A 20,922-nucleotide genomic window follows, 5' to 3' on the forward strand; every position below is an offset into this window, starting at 1 on the left:
TTGTTTCAGTGTTTTGGTCTGTTAGAAACCAGTTCATAAAGTCACTGATGCTCTAGTAGAGAAAAACTAAATCCAATAACTTTATAGTTTAGCTGTTCGTTTTTAGATTCCGCCCTCCAACTAAACTACAACAGTTCAGCCAGCCTCTTCCTGCTCCTATCAACACTCCTGATTGGATCGGGCAGCTGTTCCGACACTCAGTGAGTGCAGCTGCTGTGCTCCACCTCCAGTGGCATGCCCTCTGACCTTCAGCCGCAGCGGTATATATATCCGGGGGAGAAGATCGGCAGTCCTCTGGCAGCCAAAATGAAGCTTCTGGTGACTGCGTGCTGCTTACTGTGTCTCCTGGCTCTGTCAGCTGCAGGTACGGAGACCGGTTGAATGAAATATCCAGGCTTAGGAATACATGAACAAGGTTTTCGTAATGATCTTGGATCGACAAGAACATTCAAAACTGATTCAGATGAAATGTCCACGTAATGTGTTTCGCATGTCATCATTTTGCAAGTCTTCCTAACAGTTGGGTAAAGTTTGTGGCTTTAAATCTGTGAAGCAGTCGAAAAGATGAAAGGAATTAAGCTGTAATCATTCTTTTTACTGAATGTTCATTGCAGGCCTTCAGCTTTGTTTCTTGAATATGTTTGTAATTTTTCCTACTTGTGGCTTGGAAGAGTTTGGACTGAATTGATTGTTTATAAATGTTGCGTTTTTTTGCTGTTTGGGGGCCTTTATTGACTTCTACCCTTAAGCTGAAGTTGAAAACCTCCTTGTCTGTCCTTGCACCGGTTCATTTTGACCCCCCTAACCACTGCTGTCAAGTGTCAGGAATCTGTCAGACAAAGTTGTCATCAGATACTGTGGTTAGACTGATAAGTGTTGCTTCCAACCTCTCATGAATGCACAGACATCACGTACTGTACTTCAGTGTCGTCTTTGTAAAAAAAGGGCAACCATCAAACCCTTCACTTAGACTTAATTTCTAAAGCTAATCAGTGCTGAGTCTAATGTCTCAATAGAGCTTTGTCCACTCTGCCTGCAGAGCTGCTAATCTGTCATGTTCTCACATGCAATCAGACTGTTTCACTGTGGCTGTTATGCTTAATGTCTGCCATATGCAGAGTTTATGTCATCTTGATGTACTTGTTGTTCTTGGAGGAGATTCTGAGTCTTTCACAGTTGCAGCTCCTGCAGGCAACGGGTTAGCCGAGTTGGAGTCCGGCCTCATGACAATCACAGAGGGGGTGAAGAGCATCACGCTTCCTGAAAATAGAAATGGAATTATCCCTTCTTCTTTTCGCCCTCTGACTCATTGTGGGACTATTTCTGTGCATCCAGCACCAAGGCACCTGTCCCGCTCTGTCCCAACATCCCTGTGCTCTGCCTAGGTTTCAATGTTAGGGTGCTGCCTCAGACTCAGGAAGCATTTCTGGCAACTGTTTTGCACCAACAACATTTTTTCATTAATTTTATTCCAAGGTTCTTTCATTAAAAATGACCAGTAAACTGAATACTTGAGGTTTGATTCCGAAAAAATTACAGACTGCCATTCATTTTTGCAAAATGGCTCAAGCTCAGTCAGACTGAATAGGGAGGTTCTGTGAACATTAATTTTCAAGCCACAAATTCATGGCTGGATGTAGTTCTGGGTATTGGGGGGTTCACTTCATCAGTTTATCAGCATTTCACATCTAAATACAAAATAATATCCCCATTTGCTAAATACCTCTAGCTCAGTCAGATTAGATAGAGAGTGTCTGTAAACAAAAAATCTTGCCACATATTCTCATTTAGATTTTGATCTGGACTTTGACTGGGCCATGACTATTGAGTAGCATCCATCCTGTCTGCTCTAAGCTTGTCTGTAGGATAACATAATGAAAGACACTGACATTATTACTGTTGATTTTCTTTTTATCAGACATTAAATTAATTATGTTCACCTTTGTTCACCTAGAATACTAGCAAACTGAAATATTTGAAAAGCCATCCAGTTCTCAGCTTGCTCTTAAGTAAACAGTATTATTATAATTAGCTTTGCATTGAAAAACCTTTTTTTTTCATTCTTATTCAATGTCTCAATTATTTGTTTGTCATTACTCGAGAAAAATGCCCTTTGTCAATGCTGTGCAAAAGTTCATTAACCTGCAGTTCATCATTTAGTTATTTAACGTTAAGAATATGCTGAAAAAAAGTCTTGTAATAAATGCTCGAAATATCAAAGTAGTAACCAGGTATTAATCAACTGATTAGTTAGCTAATTATCTAACAAGGACTAGTCTAATTTGCCGGTTACGTCAATTCAAACTGGTTAAAGTGACTTGTAAAAGTATTCAAATCAATTGAACCTTTCCACATTTTGTGTCAATTCAACCACAAACTTCAATGTATATTTAGAAATGTTCTGTCTTAAACCAACACAAAGTTGTGCATCTGTACTTTAACTGGGCCATTCTAATACATGAACATAGATTGAAATTTTGCCTCTTAAAGAAAAGCATCTCCACAGCATTATGCTGCCACACTAATTAGGTGACTTCTGAAGGTAGTTGATTGCAATGAATTTCATTTGGGAGTATCAGAGTAGGCAGCACAGTTGTGAGCAATGCTGACTTGCAGCAAAAAGACCCTAGGTTAAAATCCTGTTCTGGATACGTTCTTAACAGAGTTCTCTCTGGCTACACCGGCCTCTTCCCACTGTCCAGAAATAAGCATGTTAGGTTAATTGGTCTCTTTTAGTCGCCGTAGGTCAGAGTGTTAGCATATAGTTGTGTGCCTCTGTTGCTCTGTGATAGACTGGTGTCCAGGGTGAAACCTGCCTCTTGCCCAGTGACAGATAGATATAGGCGTACTCTGGATATAGAAAAAAGATGGATGATTGCATCAGAGTAAACGTGGCTGAACATACACGTACGAAGCCAAACGTTTAATTTTCCATCCTCTTGACAAGTATGCACTACGTTTGCTCATTAGGTGACTTCTGAGGGCAAATTGTTGCAGTGGATTTTATTTTGGGGTTTCATGGTAAGGGGGAAATGGCACATAACTTTTTAATTAGCGTGAATACTGTTGCAAGGCACTGTAAATGTACAATATTTCCATTATGATGTACAACTTCCATGTCTTCTATAGTTTGAAAACAGAACTTTCTTTATGCTCCTGTTTCTCATTTATGATCAAGTAAACTTGACTGAATCTACCAAGCAGCCTCATCCACCTGTAACAGTTCACAATCATTTTCTCGCTACAAAGTAGTGTGTAATTAAGAAATTAATAATTAGTATTAAAACTGATTTTATTGGGCTTAATACAACTCAACAGATTAACCACAATTATAAAATTCACCCTGTAGGAAGACAGGAGAGTCATGGAGGAAAAAAAAAATCATTGTCTTCATTCATTGAACCCATACAGAACCTGGCCAAAGCCAGCATCGCATTGCTGATGTACTCCCTCTCATATTTTCCCTTCGAACTAATTTAGTTTTTCCCACTGCTGGCAGGTGGCACATCAGTAAATGATTTTCTTGCTACCAAGACATGTAATGTGAAGATACATGAGAAGCTTGAAGTTCTGCCCTCATCCCACCCTCAGTAATGCAGACAGATCTAGCAAATGTTAGAAAATATTCAGTTAGAGAGCAGAATCCCAGAGCAGCTTCACTGCAGCAACTGGTTCAGCAAAACCTTGTAACGTGGCTACTCAAGGTCGGACAGTCCTTGTCTTTATATAGCCTAGAAACATTAGGTATAAAACTGGACCTTTTTCAGTCTATATGTTTCAAGCACATTTAGCCTGAACAGATGTTCAAAGTCGACCTGGTTTTCATCAACCCTCACCCCCTTTGAACCTATCTGGACAGCAATATAGATGTATTTTGGCTTTTCACTTTTAAACCACATTTTGAAGGCGATTTCTGTTTTATTATGCGTAGCAAATGAAAATTCGCTCATGGAACTGGTCTAACTCTAAAAAGTCACAATTTGTTTCACGTAGATATTTGCTGGAATAACAATATGCAGTGCGTCACCAACTTACACTACATCCATTTGATTATCACTTTTGGCAAAGTGTCAGTATTAACACCTTATAACATAACATTCATCATCAGAGTATTGTAAGCTTTTAAAGTTTGCACTAAGTTTCCAGTTCTTACCAAGGCTGACTGTCCTCTTGGGGGGTAACAAGCCAAAAACCTTACAGCCACAAGAGGAGACAACATCATGGGAACATGTTGGATGTGCCTTAATTTAGGGAGATAAAAAGCAACCTGGACAGTACTGTGGGGGTCGGGAAGGTACATGATGTCCTAATGGTGTCTGGGTGAGCATGAAGATCGATGCTGAAATAATAAACTTTCTCGACTAAAAGGCAAAAGAACCTGGTTTGATAGGCCTTTAAAAATTGGACTCCTTACAGAAAAAAAAATGTCCTTCCAAGACACGTGATGAAAATTGATATTTAAGTTTTAGAATACCAAATGTTGGGGACATCTTCAAGGAAATAACATTTTCAGTTTATCAGTACACAATCACACTCATCAATTCACTACAAAAGATCAGCCAGTTTGAATCATAATAGTTCAGGAAGTATATGTTTTATCAAATGCCTTAGTAAGCTCTTGGACTCAGCCGAGTCTAACATTATAGAAATTAACAAAATGACAAGAAAGTCTAATCAGCAAAGAGGTCTGCTTGATTTAACTGCCAAAAATTAAATAGTTTCAACAAGAACTCACTGAATTGGTGACAAAATATTAAACAACAGTTCTGATGTCTTTGACAGCTGCCAAAAGCTTGTAATCATTCTCTCTCACAGCAAATTAATGTGGTAACATGAACTGTAGACATTTATTTAAGTGTCTCACATCACACTCTGTACCACAGGCAGTTAAATTTAAATGCAGGTCACAAACCTTTGCTCTTTGTACACTGTGGTTGTCAAGGATAGATAGATAGATAGATAGATAGATAGATAGATAGATAGATAGATAGATAGATAGATAGATAGATAGATAGATAGATAGATAGATAGATAGATAGATAGATAGATAGATAGATAGATAGATAGATAGATAGATAGATAGATAGATAGATAGATAGATAGATAGATAGATAGATAGATAGATAGATAGATAGATAGATAGATAGATAGATAGATAGATAGATAGATAGATAGATAGATAGATAGATAGATAGATAGATAGATAGATAGATAGATAGATAGATAGATAGATAGATAGATAGATAGATAGATAGATAGATAGATAGATAAATAGATAGATAGATAGATAGATAGATAGATAGATAGATAGATAGATAGATAGATAGATAGATAGATAGATAGATAGATAGATAGATAGATAGATAGATAGATAGATAGATAGATAGATAGATAGATAGATAGATAGATAGATAGATAGATAGATAGATGATCGATCTCAAGAACGCTGCAGCTTGTCTGACCTTCAGTAAACCTATAAGAGCACTTCATGTCTGTTTGTTGAGCTGCACAAGATTGTCTGCAAACTGCATAAACATATAAGTGCATCTCAATAAATAAAAATATTATTGAACATCATTTCACTAAATAAAACACATTATATGGATTAATTAAACATTTTTACTACAGAAATGTGGGCCTAATTAAAAAGCATTTTAATTTTGTGGTATGATCAACTGTAGTTCGCCCAGCCCAACTGTCAGTGAAAGCTCTACCTTAGGAGCTGCGTCTTGGATCAAGGGAGATCTCCAATGCCTTTTACATGGGGTTGACGCATGCCAAGCTTCCTAAAGCACCTGGTGGGACAAAGCCTGTCAATAACAGGATCTCTCAGTATCTAAAGACAATTACTATCATACTACAGATGCTATCCATGCCCTCATTTGTTCTTTAATGTTTCCAATGTGCAAGTGGAGGTTAGAAAAATGTTTACGTTTTTAAGCTCCAAGTTTAGACCCTTCCAAGCATTCTAAAGAAACACATCTGAGTATTAGTGTGCAGAGTTGAGGAACATTATTTAGCTCATGAAATGACACCTGATTACACTTGGCTGTGTTATGCAGAAAATGCTTTAGGAGGCATCACATACTACTTTAATTTTGAAACTATTCCCTTTGAAAAAAATAACTTTTAAATTCTTCTAATATGTTCTAACATGTCAATGTTAGGTCAAATAAGAAAAATTTGAGGTTAAACATTCTGGTATTGATGTTATTTGAGGTTGACTTCATGTTTATTTGGTATTAGAAAACTGACCCTGTGTTGTAAAATGTTGATGAAGGTGCCTTTCTCTCAACACGCTGAGAAGGCAAAAATATATGTACATTCAGTGTCATGTTACAAAGAGCTGAGAGCGCATACATTTTTACATTAATGCTTGCATACATATATTATTAAAAACAGTTTAATCTTTCACATAACAAGATATAAAACAACATTTAAGGGACAAAACACTTTAAGGGTTATAATCTTAAAATATTAAACTGTATTCTTCTAATATGTCTTTGTTTGTGTATGTGTTTGAAATGTTATGAGTTCTACTTTTTTTACTCATGGAATCTCTTCAATTTTTTACTTGAGTGTTGTCTGTAGTGCAAAAATGACCCCTCTTACACAGATCAATTTACTTTTTTAAGTCAAGTCAAGTCAAGTTTATTTATATAAACTGAGCTTTTCAACAACAAGGCACTCAAAGCGCTGTACATTTGGAAAAACATTACAATGATCAAACACAGAAAAACAAATCAAATGACACTAATAATCCTTGGGAGTAATAATAATTAATAATCCTTCTGGGTTTACTGGTTGAAATAGGTTCCAAGCCACTTGTAATAATAAAGCATCTTATGCTAAAAGAAGATAATATTGATAGTCTCATTATTCCACTGAATTCTAACTAAGGAAGCTGAGTCACTGGTACAACACAGCTTTGATCCACATTTTCAGGTGCTAATATATTGCTTTTACTGATACTGAAGTTGAACTAAGTAATAACCGTCCATTGTAGTCTAACTAAGAAAGCTGGGTCATTGGTGTAAAAGCAGCTATAGTCCACATTTTCTGTTATAAATAATGTTTGGTTTTCGCTGGTAATCCTTCTGATAAAACTAAAAATCTATGAAAAAGTAATGAAATCACACAATTAAGTGCAGGGCTAAGCAACACACAAGAAGAAAAGATTTTGAGAGAGTGCGGTGGAATCCTGGGGGGTGCGACAATATAACTGTGAGTGTGTTTGCAAGAATTAGACTGTCAACACAGATAGAGCGCCATTGTCCTTAAGGAGAGAGATGGAAGTTTTCTCACCGGCCGCAAAGTCTTATCTGGGTCACAGCTGTTCGGGGTTGCTGTGAAAGACCGCCATGTTTACATAACATCCAGGAGATATTTTGTCAATAGCCGCTTAGCAGAAGTTGCCAAGGCCACGTTGGGGCACCAGATTTAGAAAAACAATAAGTGTTCTGGTTCAAGCAGTTGTGTGGATTTCCAACCAGTTTTTGCTGTTGTCTCTCAATTGCAAATCCAAATATCCAAATTTCTGGGACTTTCCCGCAGTTCTGGAGCAAACAACCTTCTCCATGATTTAATGAGTGTTAAGGCAGAGAAATGATGAAATGGATGTATATGAAGGTTAAGTCTCTTAAGAGGCATGTTGTGGTTGATGTCGAGAAGAAATTAGACTCAGGAGGGTTCCATCTCATGATAACTATGTAAAAAAGGAAACTATAAATATGAGAAAGAAGGGATGAATATGTAGTACTTTGCAAAAGTGGTTGTAACGTGACAAAATGTAAAAACGTGACGAGGTTGTTGTTAAATCCAATCAAACTGGAATTAAAAATGTGTGGAGATAAAGTTTGAAGAAGGGTGAGCAGAATGAGAAAAGACACAAATGAGGGCTGAGAGATATGAGATGGATGACATAAGGCCTACTGAGGAACAGGAAGTAAGAATCAGGAACAGGAGAAAACCTGTGGTTTTTGGTAATCTGGCTCTTAGAGGGTTTGCAATGTGATTAGAGATGTAGTTGAAGTTCAAATTCAATTCAAAAATCTTTTATTAATCCCAAAGGGAAAACAAATGTTGTTGTACCTCATATTATAGAGGTTTCTTCATAGAGCCATTGTAGTCGCTGATTATGGGCAGGAAGGATCTCCTGTAGCGCTCTGTCTTCCAGCAGATCTGAAGAAGCCTCTGACTGAAGACCCTCTGTTGTTGTAGGACATTCTCATGAAGAGGATGCTCAGGGTTCTCCATAATGTTCTTCATTTTATGGAGAATATTTATTTGCACAATGATCTCCAAAGGTTCTAGAGGAGTTCCAAAACAGAGCCAGCCTTCTTTATTAGTTTGTTGAGCTTTTTAAAGTCCCTGGCTCTGATGCTGCTACCCCAGCAGATGATGGTAGAAGAGATCACACTTTCCACAACAGACTTATAGAAGATATGCAGCATCTTGCTGCAAACACCAAAGGACCTAAGCTTCCTCAAGAAGTACAGTCTGCTCTGTCCCTTCTTGTACATGGCTTCACAGTTGCATCTCCACTCTAGTCTGTTGTCCAGGTGAACACCGAGGTATTTATACTCCTCCACCACCTCCACTTCTTCTCCCATGATATAAATAGTTTTTGACTTATTCCTGTTTGTCTTAAAATCTACAATCATCTCCTTTGTTTTAGTCACGTTCAAAATGAGATGATTGTTTCCACACCATGCCACAAAGCGGTCCAACACCTTCCTGTACTCAGCTTCTTGTCCATCTCTGATCCACCCCACAACTGCAGAATCATCTGAGTATTTCTGCAGATGACAGGAGTCTGTCTTGTACTGGAAGTCTGAGGTGTACAGAGTGAAAAGGAATGTTGAGAGTACAGTCCCCTGTGGTGCTCCTGTGCTGCTGACTACCTGGTTGGACTCACAACCCTTCAGTCTCACAAACTGTGGTCTGTTTGTCAGGTAGTCTTTGATCCAGGAGATTGTTGAGGCCTCCACCTGAGTCTTCTGGAGTTTCTGACAAAGCAAATCAGGTTGGATTGTATTAAATGCACTGGAGAAATCAAAGAACATGATCCTCATAGTGCTGCTGGCTTTGTCCAGATGACAATGGGTTTGTTGAAGCAGGTGTATGATGGCATCTTCAACTCCAACTCCACAGCGATAAGCAAACTGAAGGGGGTCCTGATGGTTTACTGTTTGCTTACTCAGGTGGGCCAACAGGAGTCTCTCTAGGACCTTCATGATGTGGGATGTCAGAGCAACAGGTCTACAGTCATTGAGGACTGATGGGTGAGTTTTATTTGGTACCGGAACAAGACGAGAGGTCTTCCACAACACTGGAACCTTCTTCTGGGTGAGGAGATTGAAGAGGGACTGCAGAATCCCACAGAGCTGCTCTGCACAGGCCTTCAGGACTCTGGGGCTGACATGATCTGGACCTGCAGCCTTATTCAGTTCAGTCTCTTCAGCTGCCTCTTGACATCTAGAGACACACAGGTGGAAGGGGGAGGCAAAGGGAGCATCAGCATCTTCTGATTTGGTTGAAGGCAAACATGTAGATTCAGAAGGCTCCATGGCTGCGGTGGGAGATAAAACATTTGAGGTGTGACAGGAAAGCTGTGGGTCAAAGGAGGGTGGGATGTCTGTTTGGCTGTGAGAAGGAGAGAAGGATCTTGCTTCTGAACTGAACCTGAAGAATGTATTTAGTTCATTGGCTCTGTCCAGACATCCATCAGTCCGATTATCCTTCTGCTTGAAGCCTGTGATCTTCTTCATCCCTGACCACACATCTCTGATACTGTTTTGCCAGAGCTTGCTTTCCAGCTTCCTCTTGTACACCTCCTTGCTGTCTCGTATCTTGACTTTAAGTTGCTTCTGTATACTTCTCAATAATTCCCTGTCTCCTTCTCTGATGGCTGTTTTTTTCTTGTTGAGCATCTCACCTTTCAGGTGGGGATGGCGTTACCCACATAGAAGTTTATATAGTCGGTGACACACTCAGTCATGGCATTGATGTCCTCTCCATGTGGCTGGCACAGTGCGTCTCAGTCTGTAGCCTCAAAGTAACCTTGTTTTCTCTGGTAGAGCAGCTGACAAACTGTTGAAACGTTGGAAGTGTAGCAGAGAGTGAAGCATGGTTAAAATCACCAGAAATTGCCACAAACGCATTGGAGTTTTGTGTCTGTAGCTTAGCAACAACTGAGCTGATGGCATCACATGCAGTGTCGGCAACAGCTAAAGATAGAACTTAAACCGTTGCCGAAATACAACTGGTGAACTCTCTGGGTAAAAAATATGGACGAAAACATAGATGACTCTACTACAGAACCAAAGATGAGAAGTTAACTTAAATTTATGAAAATGTTTATTGGATGTTTATTTGGATAGAGTGCAATTGTGAGATCATGTTTCTTCTTCTTTAACACTTTCAGACCTCCTAGCAGAGTCCTCCATCCACGATGAGGAGCCTCTGATGCATCTTCAGCTCCAGCAGCCAGATGGAGATATCTTCCCCTGTGGATGTGACACAACAGATGCCAGCCAGACCTCATCCAATGACACCCCGGCTCCAGAGAGAGCCGTGTGCCAGCCCTGCAAACCCCTGTCAAGTAATGAAGAAGAGCTGGTGGCCTCGTTGGATCAAGAGTTGGACAAAGTACCTCTACCTGAGGAGGATTCTTCTGCTGAGGAAGATGCAACTGAAGGAAGGGGTCCTGAGGAGATTGTAGAGGATGAAGAAGTAACATCTGAGGATCAAAACAAGAAAAAGGAAGTATCTGAGGACATTATAAAGGAGGAGATCACAGTGGTGGAGGTTGAGGAAAAAGAGGAGACTCCTGTGGAAGAGGAGCTGAAAGCACCAGAGGAATTATCCGAGGTAGATGAAGAAGATGTGAATCTGGGTACTGAACCTGCAGCTGACAAAGGCAATGTTGAGGATTTAGAAGATGAAGGGGCAGAAGAGGTTGAAACAGTACCTGAACCAGAGGAAAGACATCCAGATTTGACAAAATACCTGAAACCAGTATTACAGGAGCTATCAGATTCAGATCCAGTGGAAGAACCAGAAGCAGAGCAAGAAGTCACCTCAGAACCTGAGCTGATTACTGACCCTGACCCAGAACCAGAAGTCATCCATCAGGTTAACCAGGAACCCTCTGTGAAAGGTACTGTGGAAGATGTAGTGAAGGAAACTACAGAGGACACTCCAGCATCTGAACAGGGTTCTGATGCAGATGTGGCATTGGAGGAAGTACCTGCAGAGGAGCCTGTACAGTCTAAAGCTAAAGGTACAAAAAGTTGTCTAAATGCAGATTTAATGTTTATTTCCAAAGTTGAATCAGATAAAATGAACTTTTCACGCACAGAAGAAGCGAAGATGAAGTTGTTTCTGCTAAAGTAATCCAGACAGGAACTGTTACAGTTCAGTTTAATGTTACAGTGTGTTTAAACAGGTGTCCCGTCATCATGATGCTGTAATCAACCAGATCCTAAGAGGAACTCTCGCTAATGGGAATTTAATTTAAATAAATAAACTCTGAAGGCCTCAGAGGTTGGTTAAAGAACCTTATTGAACAAACACCATTATGAAGACCAAAGAACACAGCAGACGGGGATAAAGTTGTGGAAACGTTTAAAACAGATTAGAGTATAAAACAATATCCCAAGTTTCCAGATACAATACATAGAGGTTTGTTGCTCTAATTTGACAAAACTTAGAAATGTTCAAGATTCCAAGCTCAGGACAACGCCTAGAGCACTGTTCAATTCACCATCTGAAAATAACGATGGCACAACTGCAAACCTACCAGGAAATGGCCATCCACCTAAATTGACAGGCTGGGGAAGGAAAGCTTTTAATCAGAGAAGCAGCCAAGAGGTCAAAGGTGGGAGAATCTATTGACGACGGACTTAATTCAGGCTTTTCTGGAGGTGTGGTCTCTGTGTTCCCCTGTGATGGAATGGCAACCTGTTCAGGCTGTACCCCACTTTTCGCCTGTAGTCTGCTGGAGATAGGCACCAGCTCCCCCATGACTCTGTACAGAAGAAGCAAGTATAGAAAATGGATAGATGGCCAACATGTAAAACATCAAGTGTGGTGGAAAGCTGACACTGGACCTCACCCTGAACATGCCATCCCTAAATGGCAGTGACGTAGGGATGGTTTTCTTTAGCAGGAGACAGAGTTGATGGGAAGAGCTAAATACAAGACAATCCTGGAAGAAAACTTGTTAAGAGCTTGCAAAAGACTTGAAACTGGAGCGGAAAGTCACCTTTAAGCAATACAACAACACTAAACATACAGCCAGAGCTAAAAATAATGGTTTACATTTAGAAATTATACTTTGACAAAGCATAGTATAACTATGGGGCCAATATTTTTGCCCAGATTACTCATATCTCTTCTTTCCTTTATAAATTTCCGCTTATTTTTCACATGTCACCACTTTAATTTTGTACACAAATCTCACAGATGAAACAAGAAAGCTATCTCCTAGCTAAGCATTACTGGTTAGATTCACATTTAAATTGGTACTGTATTATTCACCAGCTAACTAACTGTATGTTCATTCCCTCTCACAGAGGGTGAGGCCATTGGGTCAGGCTTGAGAGATCGCTCCCATATTGAGGAGATGTTGCGACTGGCGACGACTGAACCATCAGCGGAGTTCTCTGGTAAGGAACAAAATATCAGCCCAGTGATACTTATGAAAAGAAATCTTTATGAGGTAAACAAGTTCTCTTAAAGAGGATAAGAAATACACTCATATTAAACACAGTTCAAACACACCCTGCTAACCCTAACTGGTAATGTCTCCTGGACATCTGTTGTGGAAATGAAGTCGTGACTTAAGCTAAAACAGCGTCTGAATGTTTACACCTATGTTGTCAATGCAAAAGGAAGCCAGATGTGCTTGCATGAAAATAAAAGTTGGTCTGAGACAGTTTTGGGGGGTTTTCTGCTGCAGCTATTCTGATAATTGCTTCATGATGTCTGGGTCAAAGTGTGTAAGCATGTGCCATATGACTGCATCTCTACAAATGAGGGTGATTAATCAAAGCAAATATGATACTGTCCTCAGCGTGAAAACCTTTATGGTCTGTTTAATTGGAGTGGTTCCTGTTTGAAAAGTTACGAGCCACAACAGAGGAGGCCTTTTATTATCTAAAATCTATACAGTAAATTTTATGAGGCCAATTCATCATGTGCAGTGGAAACAGAATTTGTTATTAGTTGTTATGGCTGAAGCCCTCTCTGATTTTCCCTTTGTAGGCGCCATAAAGAGACTGTTGAACATCTACCATAAGGCAATCAAGCCAATGGAACAAGTCTTTAGGTACAATGAGCTCAGGCAACATGAAGTTACAGGTAGGTACTTCCTCTATTCCTATGCACAACAACAATGTGAACAAAACTGACACAAATAAACTTTTACAGATCAGATCCTCGGTACAACAGACCTACATTGCCTTGCAAAAGTATTTATTCCCTTGAAATTTTCCTTATTGAGTCATCTTGCACCTTCAAATTTGGATAAAGGGAATACATGGTTTTTAATCACGCTTGAATTTTTTGGCATGCTGTGGGGGTTCTTGGGGAAGATGGCCAGTGTTGATGGAAAGATGGAAGAAGCTAAATGCAAAGCAAACCTGAAAGAAAAGTTGACTACATGGCTTGACTACAAGCCACGTAGGGGACACAGAAAAAATGGAAGAAGGTGATCTGATCAGCTGAAAACAAAATTGAACTTTTATGCCTACATGCAAAACGCTATGTGGGACAGAAAACTGATACTGATAATGACCCCACACATGTTATTTTCTCTGAATGGCCCAGTCAAAGTCTAGACCTAAATCCAACTACGAAACTGTAACAAGACTTGAAAATTGATGTTCACAAATGCTCTGCATCCAATCTGACTCAGCTACTAGAAGCCTTCCGTTTCTAGATATGCACCGCTGGTAAAGATGTGCCCCAAAAGAGTTGCAGGGGGAGCTGCATACATATACGTGCCACACTTTTCAGGGTTTTATTTGTACAAAATCTTGAAAACGATTTTTATCTTTCTGATGTATACGTTTCGGTAGATCTGTAGCACAGCATTATAATGAAATACAGTGAAGTTTGTGGATAGACTGTGACAAAATATGAGAATTTCAAGGGTTATTAATATGTTGGCAAAGACAGGTTACAAATAAGAGAAGTAACAGGAAACATGTCCACTCAAGCGTATTTCTTTTCGACCATATTTTCTAATAAAATGGAACCATGAAAAAAAAAGTCATAACTAAAAAAGGCTTTAGAACCATGACTCATCATTTTTCAAAACAGCCACTCAGACAAGAACAATAATGAGTCTGTCTGTTGAAATTTAAAGCGAATATTGTGCCGGCCAGGCGTCCTGCTACTATAGCTCCATAGCACATGGAAGCAGAAAGAGAAGAAAGCTTCTCGCTGTCTCTGAGTATGCTGGGACATCTTGTGGTGCTATATGAAAGTACATGATGGCATCCAGGGAAAGTCAGATGATTGTTTTTAGGCATAGCTTTGTGCAGAATATAGCATAAAGAATATCATTTTAGCACATGGAAGTAAGAAAGTGAGGTCAGATTAGGTTTGAGCAGCAAAGTACAGACAACTTTTAAATACAAGTCAGAATTTGTTCCTTTATTCAAATCAGTATTTATTCAATTACAAAAACTTTATTTTGTTTAGACATTATTAACCTTTCAAACAAAACCTATGGCCTTTTTGACAATGAAAGCTTTACATTTAGATGTTCAAGTAGTTTAAAAAGTCATTGTCTTTTCTAGTGCTTGAGGAAGAATCAGTAAAGATATTATTTGTATTTATTTTATTATTGTTTTGTTTTTAAATAGTTTTGTTATCAGTTGAGAGCGTTGGCAACTGGATGGAGATTGGCCAAGAGGTTATTGCTGGTCCTCAGGCTGGAATCTAACCACATATGGTCTAAAAGATCTTTTAGAGCGAATGATGAATTTAATGATACACCGCTTCCCCCAAAGCCAGATTTCCATACATAACCCTATATCTAAGCAATGTATAAATGTAGATCTTCATGTATGTCCAGTGTTTGGAGTGTTGTTGGTAAAAGTAGATTTGCTACTACTACATAATGCAGTCAGTTCTGTCTTGGTTTACTTTACCAGAACCTTGCAAAATATTCCTGGAAATTTCAAAGGACTTTTATCGGACTTACTTTCTTTGAAATTACCAAACACTTTCCTTACTAGACATGGAAACATGGAACTTACTAGGGACTTTCCGTAACTTTATTGTAACTTTTCAGGACCTTTTATAGAACTTACCTGGTACTGTTATAGAAATGATCACATAGTTTCCATAAATGTCGTGGAACATTTATCCAATTTATGAGATACTTGGAACTTACTATGTACTTTTAGAAAATGTTCATGTAATTTACCAGGTACCGCACACCAAGTAAAGCTCTCATATTAGTACTGGGAACTTAGTGTGCAGATCTACAATGTTTTTCTCCTTTTTGGTCCAGCACCCAGTAGAGTTTTGGATATAACTTTCATAAAACTTACTTAGAAATCATCAACTGTCAGGTGCTTCCAGAAAGGTGTGCTACAGAAAAGTACCGGTTAACCTCCAATTAACCTCTAAGCTTGGACCGTATTATGTAGTGCTATTGTAAATTTGTTATAAATTATTTATTTTCTCCTACAGATGGTGAGATCACCTCAAAGCCAATGGTTCTGTTTCTGGGACCCTGGAGTGTGGGCAAGTCTTCTATGATCAACTACCTTTTGGGTCTCCATGGCACACCCCAGGAACTTTACACAGGTTAGCACAAATAAAACCCAATAGTTTATGTTTTTTTTTGCCTGCACTAGAGAAATCGTCCCTTCTTCATCCTTGCACCAGGTGCTGAACCCACCACGTCTGAGTATACCGTCATTATGCGTGGGGAGAGGTTTCGGACCATAGAGGGCATTGTGATGGCGGCAGACAGTTCAAGGTCCTTCTCTCCCCTGGAAAAATTTGGCCAGGGCTTCTTAGAGCGACTGGTCGGCATCGAGATGCCCCACAAGCTGCTGGAGAGGGTCACCTTTGTTGACACGCCAGGCATCATTGAAAACCGCAAGCAGCAGGAGAGAGGTGATGATTGTACAAAGTTTATTTTGTTGTCACACCAAAATGCATCAAACTTTATTCATACTGTCCCTTATAAAAGTGTTATTGTCACTTGAACCTTTTGACAAACTTCACTTTTTGTAAAAGGGGTTGCATGGGATAGACCGACGCAAAGAAGTTCATAGCTATGATGTGAAAGGAAAAGGACAAATGAGCATTAGTGAACACATCATGGTCAGGAATCAAGTTTGGCAGTTGTTTAAAACAGGGTTAGGTTATTAAGCAAGCTCACTGTTTCTTACAAAATCTGAAAATAGAAAGATCATGGCATAGCTGCCAATCTACCAAGACATGGTCATTCAACTAAGCTGGCAGGCCTTTCAACAAAAAAAAAAAAAAAAATGTATCACAGAGGCATCCAAGAGAGAGCCATGGCAAATCGGGAGGACCTGCAGAGACCCAGGTGGGATAAGCTGTTGACAGGACATCTTTTAGCTCTGCAATCTACAAGTTAGTCCTATATGGAAGAGTGGACAGAAGAGAAGGCTATATAGAAAGTCTTGTTTCCAGTTTACCACAAGCCACGTGTGGGACCCAGCTAACATGTGGAACCTAAAATTAAATTTTTTTTGTATGTGTTGTGGCAAACTAATTTTGTACATCCCACTGAAAACACCCTCCACATGGGAAAGCATGGTGGTAGCAGCATCATGGTGTGGGGATGTTTTTCTTCTGGAGGGACAGGGAAGCTGTTCACAGTTTATGGAAAGATGCATGAACCTAAATACATGACTATCCAAAAAAAAGCTGTTAAAGGCTGAAAAAAGTTTTAGAGCAGGATGGAGATTCACCTTCCAACAGGATAAAAAGCCTAAACATATAACCAGAATCGTGTGCTTGGTGTGGGTATGTTACATGAATTTTTTTTTTAAATGTTCAAAGAGTGTGAATACTTTTGTAAGGCACTGTCATCTGTTGTAAGACACTGCAATCTGATTCAGTCATGCTCAGGTATAACAACTATGAGGAAATCACAAGATTCCAACTAGTCTACTCTTTATATATACATACAAATATATTATATATATATATCCTTTTTTTCAAGTACAATTTCATGGAATATTTTTGTGCTGAAGGTACATCTCGGTTCAAGACTGTTATACTTTTCCTTAGAAGTAAGAGGAAGCTAACCTACCTTGCCTTCACAGGTTACCCATACAACGACGTGTGCCAGTGGTTCATCGATAGAGCAGATCTTATTTTCCTGGTGTTCGACCCCACCAAACTGGATGTGGGAGGAGAGCTGGAGATGCTCTTCCGGCAGATGAAGGGTCGCGAGTCCCAGATTCGCCTTATCCTTAACAAGGCAGACAGCCTCTCTACGCAGGACCTGATGAGGGTCTATGGAGCCCTGTTCTGGAGCATGGCACCACTTGTCAATGTCACAGAGCCACCTCGCGTGTACGTCAGCTCCTTCTGGCCTCAGGACTATGCTCCAGACACCAGCCGAGAGCTCTTCATGAAGGAGGAAATCTCCCTTTTAGAAGATCTCAACCAGGTAAAACTCATTCCTTTTTGTTCAATAACCTCACTGTGATCTTGTAAAGGGCTGGTAACCTGTCCAGGGTGTACACTATGGGGTTTGTCAAGGCCCCTTTCTTGGACCACTGTTGTTCAATATCTATATGCTCCCCCCAGCTCAGATTATGAAACACTAAAATATTATTCTGATGCTACCATATGTATGCTGATGACAGAACTCTATATTTCCATGTTTCCACTGCATTACCACAATCCATTACAGTTAGTGAGTTAGTGTCTCCATTAAATCACTTAGTGGATGGGTCAGAGGTTCCTCCAGTTTATGTGGGATAGATAGACTTCTCAAGTAGACTAAATGAGACCAAAAACCACAGAAACCTAGAGGTCTTTATAGACTGAGGCCTGCATTGTTAACACCAGATAAAACCTACTATCTCCTTGGGTGGTGGAGGATTTCCGGTCAAATCTTGTTTGTAATGTAATTTTCTTTATCTCCGTTCCTTTCTTTTCCTGTAAAGCACTTTGAACCTTGTGTGTGAATGGTGCCATAAAATAAACTTGCCTTATTTGCCGTACTATACCCCGCCTCCTGCCCATTGACTGCTGGAGATAGGCACTCTGAGACAAAAACACGTCCATTAAACTGCAAGGATAATGTGGGTATAAAAAATGGATAGGGTTGTAGAATATGAAGGTTCATTGAAAATATAAGAAACATTAATTTTTTAAGAGTTGTGAAAAAGCTTACGTTGGGGGGTGTTTTTTGGTTCAGCTACAGAAACGTCAATAAAAGAATGTGGCTCATCCTGTACAGTGTGTAGGAACAGGTGGAAAAATGAGAATTATCCATCTTCCCAGTATCTATACCTGCTTAATCCTTACAAGGTTGCGTGAGGACTGGTGCCTATGTTCAACTGTCAATGGCTTAAAGGTAGGGTACAACCTGGACAGGCCACCGGTCTATTACAGGGATTGAAAATGTACTCTCCTATGAGTTCTATTTCCTTTCCTTTGCTTTCGTAATTATTTTTCTTAACCTTCCCTCTGTCCGTGCAGGTGATTGAGAACCAGATAGAGAACAAAATTGCCTTCATTCGCCAGCATGCCATCCGTGTACGCATCCACGCTCTGCTGGTGGACCGCTACCTTCAGACCTACTACGACAGGCTGGGCTGGTTCGGAGACCCGTATGAGGTCTTCCAAGACATTGTGAATGACCCGGATAAGTACTACATCTTCAAGTCAATTCTGGCCAAGACCAATGTCAGCAAGTTCGACCTGCCCGCCAAGGAGGCTTACCAGGACTTCTTTGGGGTCAACCCCATTTCCAACTTCAAGCAGCTCTTCCAGCTCTGCGGCTGGACTGACGGCTGCCTCCTGGAGAAGATTGAGAAAGCTATCTCACACGAGCTTCCAGCTCTGCTCAGCAGCATCACCAAAAGCTCAGAGGTACCAGACTCTGCAAAGACTGCCCCAGCCCCCCCACCACCTCTCCCCGGTACCTGTGAGGGTCCTGAGTGTGGAGAGAAACCCAAAAACCGCTGGAGAAAGCAGTGAGATGGAAGGGAAGAGTCCAGGAGGCAGTCTGGGGACATAGGAGACAGAGGGTTTCCTGAAATAATGTCCACTGGGGTGGATTTCAGGAATAACTGCATGGAAACTGGATGGGAGAAATGTGCAAAAAACTCAATACAGAATGAACTTCAGAATATTTTGTGTTACTACTTAAATGGAAAGAACATTTGTCTTACAGGTGTTCTGTCAGTTTTATTTGAAAACTGAGAAAAACAGTACAGGGCCCTCCACATTAATTAATTTTGTAATGCTCCACCATACATTTAAACAGTTTTTTTATTTAACATTTGAACTTGAATAACTTAAAATTTCAATGGGAAAAAATTCAATGTGCTTTTTTTTTTTTTTACCAAGTTCCTGCTGCCACTCTTATTCGTACCCCTACTTCCCTGGTCTTCTCCTGTAATATCTAACGTGTAAAACAGTTGATGATACCATGCACTCTAACATGATTTCAAGGCTCTTTGGAAGTCAAACAGGCCCATAGATTCACAGTTAAAGTCCCAGCAGAGTTTCTTCACACTTCGTGTCTTGTGATTTTAGAACTAAAAATGTTTTTTATGGCAAACCAGTTTGCATTTAGATAGCATCTAATACAGGGGTGTCCAACTCTGGTTCTCAAGGACCGGTGTCCTGCAGGTTTAAGAGTCTCTGACCTCAGAGCCCATGGGTGAGAGCTTGGATGGTGGAGGGGCCAAGATGGGGACTTAGATGATATGATCGTTTGTTACGGGCAAGTAAATAAAAAATATACTAACATTTGTTAGTATATTTTAGTATGTTATATTTTAGAATAACATAGTAACATTTGTTTAATAGGAATTGTAGGGAATCCTAATTTGAGTGGCCCCAATGATTTAAAATACATTTATTCTTAATTTGGGTTTTTTTACACAAATTTATGACCGAATTTCATTTTCTGAAATGTTTTATTGCGAGATTATGTTGCTGCAATAAAATCTCCATTGTTTGAGAGTTTTTCACACCGTGGTGCCAATAACTGGAGGGTGCTGTTTATCAATATATCTGGTGCAGAAATTCCTGTATTTGGCAATAAACAATTAACTTGACTCAAATTCCTCTCTGTGACAGTTACAGTTTGCACACTTTGATGAATGTCTTGAGAATAAAAATACTTCAAAGTTTATGTTTAAAAGAGATTATTCTTGATTTTCTTTTTGTTTTTCCTCATACTTTTTTATCAGTGAACTGAACAGGAAGCAACCACACTCCTCCTGGGATTAAAAAGAAAGGTCGACATTATTACACTCTATGTTTCTAGACCTGAACTGTTAAGCTGTAATTTAGACAAACACCAGAATGTTGTGATTAGTATAATAAAATAGGAAGAAGTCTTCTCACTCTGTGTTCAGTTGTTTTTTCACAGTTGATGAATACTGCACTGTAACTTCCCGCTGTATTGTGTTTTATTCTAATATATAAATTAAAATTTTTTAACATGTCCTGGGAGGTTTAGGGTAACTGAAAGAAGAAGACATGCTCAAATTTCCTGTTAGCTTGTATTAATGGGATTTTTATGAGTGCTTTAACTGTTGTTTAGTTTAGCTTAAATACTGCCAGGCACCACATGGTCATTTTTTCCCTTAAAATACACGTTGTCAGCACTCTGTTGGGTCCTTAATCAGTTTTTGCTCTGTTTATAATTGTCCTTTTTTGTGTGATTTA

General features: G+C 39.5%; 1 protein-coding gene across 1 annotated transcript; it reads left to right on the forward strand.

Annotated features, from left to right (window-relative positions):
• The first annotated feature begins 196 nt into the window (after positions 1 to 196).
• On the forward strand, positions 197 to 19,994 carry LOC124867825 (sarcalumenin-like). Its single transcript, XM_047364462.1, has 8 exons — positions 197 to 364; positions 10,427 to 11,284; positions 12,579 to 12,671; positions 13,270 to 13,365; positions 15,712 to 15,828; positions 15,910 to 16,143; positions 17,328 to 17,677; positions 18,718 to 19,994. The coding sequence occupies exons 1-8, from the start codon at positions 235 to 237 to the stop codon at positions 19,216 to 19,218; spliced, it is 2,379 nt and encodes a 792-aa protein (XP_047220418.1). The 5' UTR covers positions 197 to 234; the 3' UTR covers positions 19,219 to 19,994.
• The last annotated feature ends 928 nt before the right edge of the window (positions 19,995 to 20,922 follow it).

This window comes from Girardinichthys multiradiatus, chromosome 5 (assembly GCF_021462225.1).
Source record: "Girardinichthys multiradiatus isolate DD_20200921_A chromosome 5, DD_fGirMul_XY1, whole genome shotgun sequence".
Taxonomy (NCBI): Eukaryota; Metazoa; Chordata; class Actinopteri; order Cyprinodontiformes; family Goodeidae; genus Girardinichthys; species Girardinichthys multiradiatus.